General features: G+C 40.2%; 1 protein-coding gene across 1 annotated transcript in view; it reads left to right on the top strand.

Annotated features, from left to right (window-relative positions):
• Positions 1-15536, top strand: part of nmnat2 (nicotinamide nucleotide adenylyltransferase 2) — a 17322-nt gene extending 1786 nt beyond the window's left edge. The window contains exons 3-12 of the mRNA XM_062429657.1: positions 4347-4435; positions 7887-7954; positions 8039-8117; positions 10253-10379; positions 11081-11161; positions 11851-11895; positions 12079-12155; positions 14340-14441; positions 14546-14613; positions 15434-15536. Of these exons, the coding sequence (XP_062285641.1) occupies positions 4347-4435; positions 7887-7954; positions 8039-8117; positions 10253-10379; positions 11081-11161; positions 11851-11895; positions 12079-12155; positions 14340-14441; positions 14546-14613; positions 15434-15536 (839 nt within the window). The remainder of the gene's footprint in view (positions 1-4346; positions 4436-7886; positions 7955-8038; positions 8118-10252; positions 10380-11080; positions 11162-11850; positions 11896-12078; positions 12156-14339; positions 14442-14545; positions 14614-15433) is intronic.

The raw sequence follows: 15536 nt of genomic DNA, 5'->3' as shown, positions 1-15536 counted from the left end.
TTCATCAGGCGGGGAGCTCCGGTCCTCTGAAATGAGGCCAACCAGGAAGTAACTTAAAACTGCATTCTATCAAAAGGCCACCAGGGGGCGACCGTTTTGGTGTCAAAAGGACTTCCGTCTCTATACAAGTCAATGGAGAATTCACCAACTTCTCACTTGATTTCTAACCTCAGTAAACGTTTTCAAAATGTGTTTATGGTCTCAATCGCTAGTTTAAAGCCTTCTTCAATGCAGTATGATGTTCATTTGGGACATTTTGGCCTCCCTGATTTTATATGTGACGATAAAGCAGGGTATGCATTAGGGCGTGGCTACGGGGTGATTGACAGGTTGATTGGTTCACAGGTTCAGGAGGGCGCCTCATGCTCCTCCTGATGCCCATATAAGTAGAATCCCTGTTTTTATTTTTCCCAGCATGCACCTGAAATGTTCAAGATGGCGCTGCTCAGATCCGATACTATTGGCCTCCGAGCAGCAGTCCACAAACCAATGGGTGACGTCACGGATGTTACATCCATTTCTTATATACAGTTAGCTAGTTTAGTCCAGTGGTTCCCAACCTAGGGGTGGGGCCCCTCCAAAGGGTCAGCAGATAAATGTGAGGGCTGGTGAGATGTAGAAAGTAGCATCACATAGAAATACTACAGTAAAGTACAAGTACCTCTAACTGTACTACAGTAAAGTACAAGTACCTCTAACTGTACTACAGTAAAGTACAAGTACCTCTAACTGTACTACAGTAAAGTATATGACTAAACCTCCCGTACTGATTCAAACAGCAGATCTGCAGGTGTTCCTGTTATTTTGTCCACCAGCACGTTTCCAGACATGTTCATCCTGACCTATTTACACCAGCAGCAGCTCTGTTTATGTCTGTTCCTCCTCACTCCTCCTCCTCCTCACTGCTCCTTCATCATGTTTACAATGGAAGTGATGGAGGACTAAACCCACAGTCCTCCTTCTGTGTGAACATGGATTTAAAAGTTGATCTGAAGCTAATATGAAGCTTCAGTCGTCTGAATGAAAGAAAGAAAGAAAGAAAGAAAGAAAAAGGAGGAGGAAGAAGAGGAAGAAAAGAAAGAAAGAACAAGAAGAGAAGGAAATAAAGGAAGGAAAGGAAGAGTAGGAGAGTAAACGAGTGAAGTCTTTACAGTGTTTTTAGTCTTTTTGTTCTTCATCATCACAGTTCAGCAGGGAAACACTCAGAGTCTCGTCTTGTTTCTGTTAAAAAACAAACAAACAAAGCTTTAAAAAGCAGAAACAGAAAAGTAGTGAGAGTTGAAGCAGAGCTGCAGACTTCTGGGGGTTAGATTAGTTTGAGTTAAATGTATAATCTAACTATAATAAACCTGCATGACACACAGAGCAGCGTTGGGTTGGTTGGTTGATGTTGATCTGTTAACTCAGAGGAGTCCAAACTATTCCACAAAGGTTCGTGTGGCTGCAGGTTTTCATTCCAACCAATCAGGAAACACACTAGACTCATTTAATCAGCTGATCTCAGTCTCAGACAGCTGATTGGTTGGAACAAAAACCTGCAGCCACATGAACCTTTGTGGAATAGTTCGGACATGCCTGTGTTAGACTCTGCAGAGGCGACAGCAGTCTGACTGACCTTTAACCTTTCAGTCGTCCTCTCAGCCAATCAGACGGCTGCTCCTCTGCTCTGATGATGACGTCAGCTGGCTGAATGTCAGCCGCCATCTCAGTTTATCTGCTTCCCCTCGTCTGATAACTACGTCTAACTTTTTATCCCTGATATGATTCAAACTGTCTCTGAAACCTTCATTCAGGCAATCAGCAGTTTAACCCTTTATGTACTGCTCATATTCATATTCTGACTCATTCATTCCCTGTTAGTCATTAAAACATGTTTAATTCATCCTTAATGAAGCCGTCAGAGAGGAAACTGAGTGTATTCTAATTATTTATGGGGGGAAAAAGACAATCACTGTTTTATGATCCAGGAGAACATTTTATTTGATAGAATATGAATGTGTTGGGTGTCTGTTTGTCACTTTAGGAGAAGTCCACCTTAAAGGAATATGAATATGTTTTCTTTACAGCCTTAAAATGTAAAAACAGGTCAAATGTGACCCCAACAGGAAGTAATGATTAATGAACCTCATTAACACTGATCGCTGCTCTTCTCTCACTTTATGGGATTTTATTGTAAATTAGGATCCAAACGTCTTTTCTGGGAAATCCGTCTAATGATTAATTAATTAATTATTATAACTTTAATAGTGTAAAGTGTCAGATCTGTCTTTCTTTAACCTTCCTGTTGTCCTTGAGTCAAGGAAGGAAGGAAGGGAGGAAGAAGGAAGGAAGGAAAGACGGAAGGAAGGAAAGGAGGGAGGAAGGAAGGGAGGAAGAAGGAAGGGAGGAAGAAGGAAGGAAAGGAAGAAGGAAGGAAGGATGCAAGGGAGGGAGACGGAAGGAAAGGAGGGAGGAAGGAAGGGAAGAAGAAGGAAGGAAAGGAGGGAAGGAAGGGAGGGAGGAAAGAAGGAAGGAGAGAGGGAGGGACGGAGAAATGAAAAGAGGAAGGGAGGAAGGAAGGAAAGAAGGACAGAGGAAAGAAAGACAGAAGGAGGGAGGGAAGAAAGAAGGAAGGAAGGAAGGAAGGAAGGAAGGAGGGACGTAAAGAAGGAGGGAGGGAGGAAGGAAGGAAGGATGCAAGGGAGGGAGACGGAAGGAAAGGAGGAAGGAAAGAAGGAAAGAAAGAAGGAACAGTCAAAACAGACGGGGTCAATTTGACCCGAGAGGACGACATGAAGGTTAAATGTTCACACAGACATATTTTTATTTTAGGTGGACAAAATGTTTAAATGTGAGCTTTGTTTCTGTGTTTCTGACTTTTTTACAAGAAACTTTGGAGGGTTTTACTTCCTGGACGTTTATATGCATTTCATTCACAGTGATTCAGGAGATTTTAAAAGAGACATTTTAGTTTCAGTTGTAAATCTGAGTTTTACATCAAAGTGAAGGAGGAGTGGAAAAGGTTAACCAGCCTTCGTATCTTTATTATATCTGCTCAGATGAATCAGCCGCCGGCTTTGCGATTCATCTGAATGTCAACATGTGAAGCTCAGCAGAGGAGAAGAAGAAGAAGAAGAAGAAGAAGAGAATCTGATGTTAGAAAGACTGATAATGTGTCAGAGATGCACTGATATGATTAAACCCAACCCTAACCCTCCATCACTGACAACCAGAGGTGGGAAGTTACGCAGTATTTGTGCTTGGTTACTGAAGACTCGGTTGGTACTTTTAATGATACGACCGAGTGATGTCAGTACTACCCATTTATATTTATTTATATCTGTTCTAATAGTCAGTATGAACAGGAGGAATGAATACAGAGAGGTTCATATGGAAACATGACTGCTGGTTTCCTTTAAAGACTGTGTAAAGTGAATTCAGACATTTTCTTCTAAACACATTAAATAGGTCATAAATGTATTTCTATAAAAGCATTTCAACCATTTAGATTTGAATTGTGGAGCTAGGCTTCACAAACTGTATTTCCAGATTTCTGTGTCTGGATTTAATGGGCGGGTCTGAAAATCACTGCCGCCTTACGCATAAACCCGCCCCTGCTGCTGTAGGTATAAATCAGTCTACAGTTAGCCAGTTAGCTGAGTTAGCCGCTGAGCTAGCCGCCGAGTTAGCCGCTGAGCTAGCCGCCGATTTAGCCGCCGAGCTAGCAGCCGAGTTAGCCGCTGAGCTAGCCGCCGTGTTAGCCGCCGAGCTAGCCGCCGATTTAGCAGCCGAGCTAGCAGCCGAGTTAGCCGCCGAGTTAGTTGCCGAGCTAGCCGCTGAGTTAGCAGCAGAAATCTCTCAGACCTAGCGTCCATGTTTCTGGTAGAGGTGGTGACTTTGATTGACAGGTGACACTTGGTAGGGGGCGGGGCTTCAGCGGACTCGGCGGCCACGCCCACAGCGTTTGGGAGCAGAGAAAGAGGCAGACTTTTACACAACTTTGAAGCCTAATTTCACATATTTAGCGATTGTTTTAATCATTCAAATTTAGCAGGGTGGTTAACAACACACTTTTCTGTGGTATGTCAAACTCAGAACACATATTTATTCTTACTTTACACGGACTTTAAGTTAAACACCTGCAGCTCACTCTCTGCATCTTGTTGGACCTCAAACCGATTCAGACTGATATATAAATATATAAATGTAGCTTCATTTATTAGAACAAAAGAACAGGAGGAATGATTACAGAGAGGCTCATTTGGACACCTGACTGCTGCTTTAAGACTCACTGAGAACAGAAAACCAGATAAAGATGAAACTGAATTTGACAGATTTGTGTGTTGCTGTGTTTGTTTCCTCTGCAGAGAAAGCCAGAGACTATCTGCACAAAACAGGACGTTACATTGTGATCGGAGGGATCATCTCACCGGTGCATGAGTCCTACGGGAAACCTGTGAGTAGAGACAGTAACTGTTCTATTAACAAACACTAAACACTCACGTATCCGTCTGAGTTCTTTACTGTAAATAATTAAAACATATTGTTGATCATAATCATCACATTGATTTTCTCTGGAGAAAAAAAGGAAAGAACTGTGATAAACCCTGAAAGCTGGAAGCAGAAAATCCTCCTGATAATATAATAAAGTGTCTGTTTATATGTCTGGTTTTAACCCTTTAAAGTCTGAACCATCAAATAATCACAAGAAAATTATAATTCTTTGAAATTGGAGTGTTTACTGGACCTTCTGACAAATACTTTAAATCATTAGTGTAATAACACTTTAGCACATATGAGTTTAGTTTTGTCATATCATGTTTTTTTAAAAGGAATAAAAACATATTGAATTGAACATGTTTAAGCCTTTAAAGATCCTGCATAGAGCTCATATCAGACACAACATGAAATGCAATGCAATGACAGCTGACAGATAAATGAGCTTCTATAGCTGCTGTTTCTTATTTTCAACAGGAATTTACCATCAAATAAGAAACTAAATATTGAATCAATCCAGTAACTATTCCTGTTGAAGTATCAGTTACTAAAAACCTTGCAATGAGAGACAAAAATACTGCAAAAGGACAAAAATACTCCAAATAACTACAAAAATATAGCAAAAAATTCTGCAAAGAAATACAAAAATACTGCAAAAAAAATACAAAGATATAGCAAAGAAATACAAAAATACTGCAAAGAAATACAAAAATATAGCAAAGAAATACAAAAATACTGCAAAGAAATACAAAAATACTGCAAAGAAATACAAAAATACTGCAAAGAAATACAAAAATACTGCAAAGAAATACAAAAATATAGCAAAGAAATACAAAAATACTGCAAAGAAATACAAAAATACTGCAAAGAAATACAAAAATATAGCAAAGAAATACAAAAATACTGCAAAGAAAGACAAAAATACTGAAAAAGGACAAAAATGCTGCAAAGAAATACAAAAATATAGCAATAATACTGCAAAATAAGACATAAATACTGCAAAGAAAGACAAAAATACTGCTCGACAGTGCTGAATAAAAGCCCCCTGGTGGTTTATCTGTGCACTGCATGTATCTGATGATGTAGAGCTCTCTAAAACTCAAGGATCACATATATGAACAAACCAGTTTATTTTAAGGATGTTTTATTTAAGAGTATTCCCATCACTCAGTGTTCTACATGTTGAACAGCATCACAGACCTCAGATAAGATCATCTCTGCAGCTCTCTGCTCTCTGTCGCTGCTGCTGTTGTTTTTCCTCTCTGCCTCCTGCAGGAATTAATGAAGGTCTTGTCCTACTTTCCTAACCCTCTGTAGGAAACACACAACATGAATAATACATGCAGCAGAAACACACTTCCACACACATCAGGAATCTTTGCTGCTTCTTTCCAGATGTGATTTTTTTTTGTCCCCCTCCTGCATGCAGTGAATGGATTATTTAAGGTGGAATTATTCACTCAGCCCTGCAGACAGATGAGTCACCAACCTGTCAGCTGTCTCACTTCATTTCTACATGTTTACATTCTGCTTCACAGTTAAGATCCTTTTACTGGAGATGATGTTTCTGGATTCTTCACCAACACTGAGATATCTGTTTGGAGTCTTCACCCTCCTGTTGTCCTCCCGGGTCAAATTGACCTCATCTGTTTTGACTGTTCCTTCTTTCCTTCCTTCCTTCCTTCTTTCCTTCCTTCCTCCCTCTTTCTTTAATTATTCCTTCGTTCTTCCCCTCTTTCTTTGCTCCGTCCTCCTTCCATACTTCTTTCCTTACTTCCTTCCTCCTTTCCTTCCTCCCTTCCTTCTCTCCTTACTCCCTTCCTCTTTTCCTCCCTCCCTCCCTCCTTAATCCTTTCCTTTCTTCCTTCTTTCCTCCCTTCTTTCTTTCCTTCCTTCCTTCCTTCCTTCCTTCCTTCCTTCCTTCCTTCCTCCTGTCCCTCCTTCAACCTTTCCTTCCTCCGTTCCTTCTTTCCTCACTTCCTTCCTTCCCTCCTCATTTCCTTCCTCCCTTCCTTCTCTCCTTACTTCCTTCCTCTTTTCCTCTCCCTCCCTCCTTTCTCCTTTCCTTTCTCATTCATTCCTTCCTCCCTTCCTTCCTCCTGTCCTACCTTGACCTGAGGACAACAGGAGGGTTAAGTTAGGTCAGAGTTCAATGCAGATTCAGTTTATTCACAAACAGAAACTAAACCTGGAGCCTGACTTATAAACCCAAAGTTTCCCTTCCAACTTATAGATACTCCACCTTATTTTCTAAAAAAAGAAACTGTAATTTACCCTGAAAACAATGATGTCATACTTTTACTTGTGTCCGGGCTTTTCGAGCCAAGCTCAGGTGTTCATGCATCTCTCAGACACTCTCAGCTTCTTTAGCTTCGTGGGTTTTTAGGGACTTTCCACTGTGGCCAAAACTGCTGACATCATTATTTTCAAACATTTTACTTTCAGTTTCCATTTCACACAAAAGCTGCTCACACAGTAATGTTCTAACATTAGATGTGTCTATGATTTATATTCTGAGTATAAAGTATTTTATCATACAGAGTTTTACACTTTACTGCAAGAAAAGTACCAACAGAGTAATGTTCAAATACTCCATTACAATTAAAGTTGCCTACAGTAACAGTACTGCAGTATTATGAGTGATGTAGTATGCAGTATTACAGTAAAAGTACTGCAGTATTATGAGTGATGTAGTATGCAGTATTACAGTAACAGTACTGCAGTATTATGAGTGATGTAGTATGCAGTATTACAGTAAAAGTACTGCAGTATTATGAGTGATGTAGTATGCAGTATTACAGTAAAGTACTGCAGTATTATAGTGATGTAGTATGCAGTATTACAGTAAAAGTACTGCAGTATTATGAGTGATGTAGTATGCAGTATTACAGTAAAAGTACTGCAGTATTATGAGCGATGTAGTATGCAGTATTACAGTAAAGTACTGCAGTATTATAGTGATGTAGTATGCAGTATTACAGTAAAAGTACTGCAGTATTATGAGTGATGTAGTATGCAGTATTACAGTAACAGTACTGCAGTATTATGAGTGATGTAGTATGCAGTATTACAGTAAAAGTACTGCAGTATTATGAGTGATGTAGTATGCAGTATTACAGTAAAGTACTGCAGTATTATAGTGATGTAGTATGCAGTATTACAGTAAAAGTACTGCAGTATTATGAGTGATGTAGTATGCAGTATTACAGTAAAAGTACTGCAGTATTATGAGCGATGTAGTATGCAGTATTACAGTAAAAGTACTGCAGTATTATGAGCGATGTAGTATGCAGTATTACAGTAAAAGTACTGCAGTATTATGAGCGATGTAGTATGCAGTATTACAGTAAAAGTACTGCAGTATTACAGTAAAAGTACTGCAGTATTACAGTGTGTATCTTGTGTTTCAGGGTCTGGTGCCCAGCAGACATCGTCTCAACATGTGTCAGCTGGCCGTTCAGTCCTCTGATTGGATCAGGTGAGACGTTTATTCCTCACAGAGCTTTATGCAGGTTAATAAAGGTCACATTAGTAGTGTTGATGTGAGTGTAACTGTGTGCAGGGTGGATCCCTGGGAGTGTTACCAGGACACCTGGCAGACCACCTGCAGCGTGCTGGAGCATCACCGAGACCTCATGAAGGTGAGCAGAGAGTCATTCAGTGTGAACCATAGACTGTATATAAGAAATGGACGTAACATCCGTGACGTCACCCATTGGTTTGTGGACTGCTGCTCGGAAATATAAAATCAGGGAGGCCAAAATGTCCCAAATGAACATCATACTGCATTGAAGAAGGCTTTAAACTAGCGATTGAGACCATAAACACATTTTGAAAACGTTTACTGAGGTTAGAAATCAAGTGAGAAGTTGGTGAATTCTCCATTGACTTGTATAGAGACGGAAGTCCTTTTGACACCAAAACGGTCGCCCCCTGGTGGCCTTTTGATAGAATGCAGTTTTAAGTTACTTCCCCGTTGGCCTCATTACAGAGGACCAGAACTCCCCGCCTAGTCTGAACTGAGAGTCATTGGTTCATTTATAATATCACCACACTAACAAACAGCACAGACACATAACTCCTCCATCTGATTCACTGCTGCAGCCACTCATCATTATTACTGATCACTTGGGTTTTCTCTTATCTTTTACTTTTTGACTGTGATGAACCAAATCACTGAGGTTCATTCTTGCTTCTGATCAGACTCCTGTAGAGCTCCTGTCCTGCATGTTTCAGGTATGTCTCCACTCTAACACCTGACTCTAATTATTAACTCATCATCAAGCAGCTGAAGCTCATCAACAGGCTTGATAACGAGGTAATGATGAGAGTCAGGTGTGTTAGAGAGGAGAGGAACCTGTAACATGCAGAGCAGCAGATCTCCAGCAGCAGGTTGTAGATCAGTGATGTAGAGGCTTTGATCTCACAGCAGAAACACGACTTTGATTCAGCATCAGAAGCTTTTTACAAACATCTGAACCTGATTTAGCTCCACTGATACTTTAACCCTTTACATACTATTCATCACACCTGAATAGTTCGGTTTAGACCTGCTCTATGTGTAAAGTGCCTTGAGATGACTTTGTTGTGATTTGGCGCTATACAAATAAAGATTGATTGATTGATTGGACCCTTTTATACATCTGAGAGCTGTAAGAAAACCATATACACATTTCTCCTATAGGTGAACATCTCCTAATGTGACCTAGAATACACAAACAATGGAAATAAAAATACATATTTTTATTTTTGTGCAGCTGGTTCACATTTTTATATATGCAAATGTAGAAATTTGACCTGAGTTTATTCCAAAAAGTAGCATTCAAACATGTCAGCTTCATATTCTATAAAATGTTTAACAATGTTAAAGTAGTGATTGTGAATGTCTTTAACGGGTGGAGGTGGTAGGACCCAGTTGCAGCACAGAACACCATGGAGCAGTTTTAAATGGTCTTTATTTTATAGTCCACAAGGTAACTGAACAGGTACAGACAGAATGTGCAGGTGGGCTCAGGGTCACTGAAGGCAGAGTTGGCAGCAGGTAAGACAATGCCAGTAGCACTCACGGACATGAGGTTGACCAGGCTGGAAGTCTCTGGGCTCTCCTGACAAGATCGAAGCCGGAGGACGCCACACAGCCACAGGCGATACTCAGGGTCAGGGTTAGAAGGCTGGTGCGTTCACCGGGGTAGATACAAGGAGAGGAGGTCCAAGGCAAGCAGGGTCGAAACCAGGGAATCAGTCCGTGAATGAGTGCTGGAGGGTCTGGCACAAAGCAAATGCAAATGAGGATCTGGCAAAGATGGGGTGCAGCTGAGAGTCCAGGTGATTACTGATGAAGCCCAGCCCAGGTGAACAGAGTTAACTGATGAGGTGGATGTGGCTGATTAGCAGGAGTAGAGCAGGGGTCTGGTGAATGGAATTTTACCAGCAGCAGGAGAAGAGCAGAACAGACTGTGACACGTACACTCAGTTCACTCTCTCTCACTCTGTCTCTCTCTCTGTCTCTTTGTCTCTCTCTCTCTCTTCATTAATGATTAATTAAACATTTATTAATGACTGGGGGATAATTTATGAATGTGAATTAGTGCAGAGACTAATTATGAGTCAGAATATGAACAGTATGAAAGAGTTAACTGTGAAATGATTTATATTGATATGATTTATATGAGTGCAGTTTTTGGTGTTGTGTGCTTTGAACTAAACTTCATATACAAGTGTTGATTGATTGATTGATTGATTGATTGATTGATTGATTGATTGATTTCTTCCTCAGAGAGTCACCGGTTGTATTCTGTCCAACGTCAACACGCCGTCAACGACTCCTGTGATTGGTCAGCCGCAGAACCAGACTCCGCCCATCTACCAGAACCACAACAACATGAATCACAAGCCCACAGCCGGTCAGTCACTTCCTGTCTCCTCTTCATCTGTTAGCCTCATGATGATGATGATGATGATGTTGTCATGGAAACACTTAATACAAAGATGAAATAATCTATAAAACAAGGCTGGGCTGGAGATTAAACTGTTTATTAGAGACATCAGACACACAAAGTGACATCAGCTCATCTTTTATAGTCTCTGGAGGAGCAAAGAATGATCTGTGATTGGTCAAACATGTCAACCTGTATGACTACAGCCAATAGCAAATAACCACAAAGAACTGGTACTTTACCCTTTGTAGGTCACACCGAGAAAGTGTTATTAAACATTAAGTTCTTTGCTTTTCCTCTTTGTTGCCATGACAACATAAAACATGGATTTATTTCTCTCGTTGAGCCTAAATGTGATGTTTTACAGACCTTTACAGACTCAATCACACTTCATTTGTTCTAAACTTTTATTAAAAACATGTTAGAAACTCAATATCTTTATATATTAATATTAATATGTTTATATTTATATTTATATTTGCCTACCACTGCCTTAATGTATTTAACATGAGTATTCCTCAGGAAACGCAGACCTACAGGTTCAAAGCAGCCGTCACACATCACACAACTCAAACATGGGCCGAGACGAGGAAGCAAACAGTCACAATCATTAAAATAATAAACTTTAATTGTCTCTTTAATTTCACCATGTGTTCTCTCTCTCTCAGTCAAACTGTGGGGGAAGGTCAGTGAGAGTTTGGGGAAGATCTGCTGCGTCCGTCCACACATCGAACGTTTCACCTTCGTCGGTCAGTTCAGACTCATAAAGGTTTTATTTTATAGGATCTCAAACATGATTCAGTACATTTAATATAGTCTGATTTCACAGAGCAGCAACAGGAGCTCTGATTGGTTAGATGGCTTCATGCATCATTTAAATGCACATTTAGGGAATCAGTGAATTTCAAATAGATTCATTCTTCTATGGTGGCACTGTCATGACTCCATACATTAATATCAGGGTCAGTGAAGTTTATAGTGTCCATGTGGTTTAGTTTTAATTTCTGCTTTTAATCCATTTTGAGAGAATATATTAGAGGATTATGGCAAACATGTCTAAGTGGTGTAACCATAAAAACTAGTATAAGTCCACTTAAATACACTGTAGGTGATAAAATATGTAATATATATCATTCTTTTGTGGTTACACCATTTGACATTTTCAGGAGCATTCAGTCTTACTTTTGGTATAAAATGGTGCAAATATCATTTCAAATGATATAAAACCAACAAAAATACTAAATGTACATTTTAACAAACCTGATGCTGCTTTTAAAACTAGTTTAACTGATTTATGAATTCATCATCTTACCAACCCTTATATATCACTGACCCTATTGCATGCATTAAGTGATTTCTATTCTACTCTAGTGGCATTCTCATGCCTCCATATATTCATCTATGTAATATTGACTTGTGTGTTTTCTGCCTCTGTCAGATGAGAACGCTAACTTGGGAACCGCAGTGAGATACGAGGAGATCGGTGAGTGCTGCTGCAGTGTCTGAACCTTCAGATGCTGCTGTGTGTCCTCTGGTTTCCTTCCTGCTGTCTGAACTCCTTCTGGTTGGTTGGTTGGTTGGTTGGTTGGTTTGTTTGTTTCCAGTAAACGTCGATGTTTACTGAGGTGTGTGTCTCTTTCCTCCTGCCTGTTTTTGTCGTCTGTAGAGTTGCGCATCTTGCTCCTGTGTGGCAGTGATCTCCTGGAGTCCTTCTGCATCCCTGGTCTGTGGAAGGACAGTGATGTAAGCACACTGTAGCCCCCCTGCCCCCCCCCAACCCCCCCTCTAGATATTTCCACTGAAGTCAATCAAAATGATCGACGGGTCATTTCGATGTTGTCAAAGGAAAAATCTGCAAAGAGAAAAAAGCTACAGAGAAAATCACCTATAAAAATAAAACTGCTGGATTTGAAACACAGTTTTAGTGAGTAATCCTTCAGAGGAGTACTACAGCTGCAAAGTGTTGCTGAATCACAGACAGAAGCAACTGTTTTGCAACTGACTGAAATCAACTGAGCATCAATTATTATTATTATAGCTGCAGATGAACCAGCAGTGGTGGAAGAAGTATTCAGATCCTTTACTGCAGGAAAAGTACTAATACTAAACGTACTGCAGTACTATGAGTTTGATGTAATGGAGTAAAGAGACATTATTTCCCTCTGAAATGTAGTGGAGTGAAGTATAAAGTAGCATCACATACTACATTGCATTGTACAGTACTTTAGTAAATGTCATTTTCTACAGCAGCATATTGCTGCCACCCCAGGGGGAAAAAAACGGATCAGTATCATGTTATAACGTGATAAAATCAGCAGGGGGAGGCGCATAGAAACAGCTGTTTGCAGGGAACGCCCCCCCCTACACCCAACAAACAGCGCTGTCTATGGTTCCGAAACAACAGCTAAAAAAACAACCAAAAAAAGCTAAAAATAGCTAAATTGCTATTTTTCTATAGATATATAAATCAATCTTAAACAGAGGGGCCTTTGTGGCGCCGGCCCGGGCAAACTGAGTACAGCCAGATACGGAACAGCTATCCAACATCTTTAGTCGGCTGCAGCCTACAAAAATAGGTGCGCTCCAAAACCCGACCAGCACATGCCGGCTTTGTTGATGGTACTTATTTTAGCCTAAATCATGGTGAGATTGTCATTGAATCACCATCACAATGCTGCAAAAGCATAAAGATGATTTTGACGTTTTGCTTTGACACAAATTAAAAGAGAAAGGCTGTAAACATCAATCCTTGTTTTGGGTCATGGTGATGCCGGTTCACAACCTGATTAACCGGGGTCCAACTCCGCCTGAGACCAACTTATCTCATTATAACTTGAAAAGTTTTATGTTATCACAAGAAACCATCACGTTATAATGTGATACTGATCCGTGTGGCAGCAATACGCTTCCGTAATTTTCCAGCTCTGTGAGAAGTTGAACACATTTTAAGGTTCATGGATGAAAGTTTCAGTGATTTAATGATTTAGAAACTTAATATTCATGAGTGTCTCAGACCTGATGTGTTTAAAGAAGAGAAGAAAGATTTATTTATTCAACAGATTCAGTTTTAAGGAACAATCAAATGCATCTTAAATGAAGAGTGTGGTTTGATTTGTTCAACATATTTCATGTTAAATGACCCTGAAGTCCTTAAAGATGATTTTTTAAATCTATGATTTATGTTAAAACAATAGATGTTTTTATCTTGTGGGCACAAGATAAAAAAAGTTTTATCTTTCAGGACTTTCAGGACTTGTTGAGTTTAATTAATGAGCTCGTTTCTCCTGCTGGACGCTGAGTTAAAGCAGATATCAACATCTTCCTCCTTATATAACTCTGTGGTTCAATATTTCAGTCAAAGATCAGGAAAGTTCAGCTGATAGAAAGACAACAAAAAAAACAAAAACACAAAAATCTGAAATGTACAAATAGATGTTTACAGCTTTATCAGAAGAGTAAAAGCCATCAGGTAAGTGTTATTTTAATAAACTCCTGGTGTACTTACAAACTATCCAATGCATCGATTTATGAGTTAAGACCCTATTTGTACTACTGTAGAAGTTTGATAACAATCCAGACATTATTAGTGGAGTAATGTACGAGATACTCTGGTGGGTCCGTTAGCGCCTGTACTAAAGCATTCGGCTGATGGCTCTAACTCCACTAATTTGCGACCAAATGAAAAAAAAGGGTTGAGGTGGTGTTTAGATAGACGTCATGGTGCATATGACGCTAGGTCGAAATTACGCCCAACCATCGCTTTAAGGTCCAGCAAACCCAACATGTGATTTGAGGACGCAGGAGGTTAATGTACACGATTGTATTCAACCTGAGTTCAAACAATTTAAAACATTTTACAGGAAGATGAAACATTTTGATATGAAAACATTTGAGCTGCGTCTGAATCTGGTGCTTGTCTTGTTCCAGATGGAGGTGATCGTGGGAGATTTCGGGATCGTGGTTGTTCCGCGTGACGCAGCCGACACCGAGAGGATCATGAATCACTCCTCCGTCCTCCGCAAGTACAAGGTGAGATCAGAGCGCCGCGATCAACTGGTTGAACCTCGTCTGATGTCACGTTTTACAGCGAAATCTAACAACCAGATGTTTGTTTCTGCTGTTCTTGGTTTCAGGATAACATCGTCGTGGTGAAAGACGACCTGCATCACCCGATGTCCATCGTCAGCTCCACCAAGAGCAGGTTGGTCCAGTTTATACGTCTGATTGTCATCGTCTTTACATCCGATATCTGATTCGTTAAACACATGCTGGACGTATCTCTACACACGCTTTTGAATTTGAATTTCTGATCGTATCAGATAAAGATGCATAAGACCGGATCACTTGTCTGAGTATACATGCCGTTCAGAATATCGGATAAATGGCCGGAGCATGGCTGACTCCGTTACGCTATGTTGCGCTGTAGCCCTCTCAACAAAGAGCCACTTCCTGTTGACCTCTCAACAAACAGCCACTTCCTGTAGCCCTCTCAACAAACAGCCACTTCCTGTTGACCTCTACTTAACAGCAACAACAAACTATCTGACGGCATTCAAACAAAGATGGCGTACGAGGAGATGGACGATGCTACAGTAGCGTACATTTCCTGCATTATCTTACTTCTAATAATGCATATAAAAAGAACAACGGATTTTTCACTTCCGGGTCAAAGCCACAGCAGAAATTCTCGAGCATGAACAGAATGCAATATCCAATTTAGATACGACTGCTGGGTTTACATGGCGTTAAAATGCTGACTATGAACGAATTATCTAGGTGTTCTTATCCGATGTTGAGATGTCCGTTATGGTCCGAAGTAGGTCTGATGTAGAACGGACTAAAGGTGTTTACAAGCATTTTAAAAGTCCAAACTAAGTTTGATACGATCAGAAATTCGAATTTTTTGCTGCATGTAAACGTGTCTATCGATATCAATCTTCTTATGAAACCAAGAGTGTAAGATGTTAAATGTTAAATATAACCTGTATATATTTAGTTAACCTCCACTCCCCCCCCACCAGATTGGCCCTGCAGCACGGGGACGGTCACGTCGTAGACTACCTGAGTCAGCCGGTCATCGACTACATCCTGCAGAGTCAGCTGTACATCAACGCCTCGGGATAA

The sequence above is a fragment of the Scomber scombrus genome, chromosome 11 (genome assembly GCF_963691925.1).
Source record: "Scomber scombrus chromosome 11, fScoSco1.1, whole genome shotgun sequence".
Classification (NCBI taxonomy): Eukaryota; Metazoa; Chordata; class Actinopteri; order Scombriformes; family Scombridae; genus Scomber; species Scomber scombrus.
This window is presented reverse-complemented; position numbering and strand designations above follow the sequence as displayed.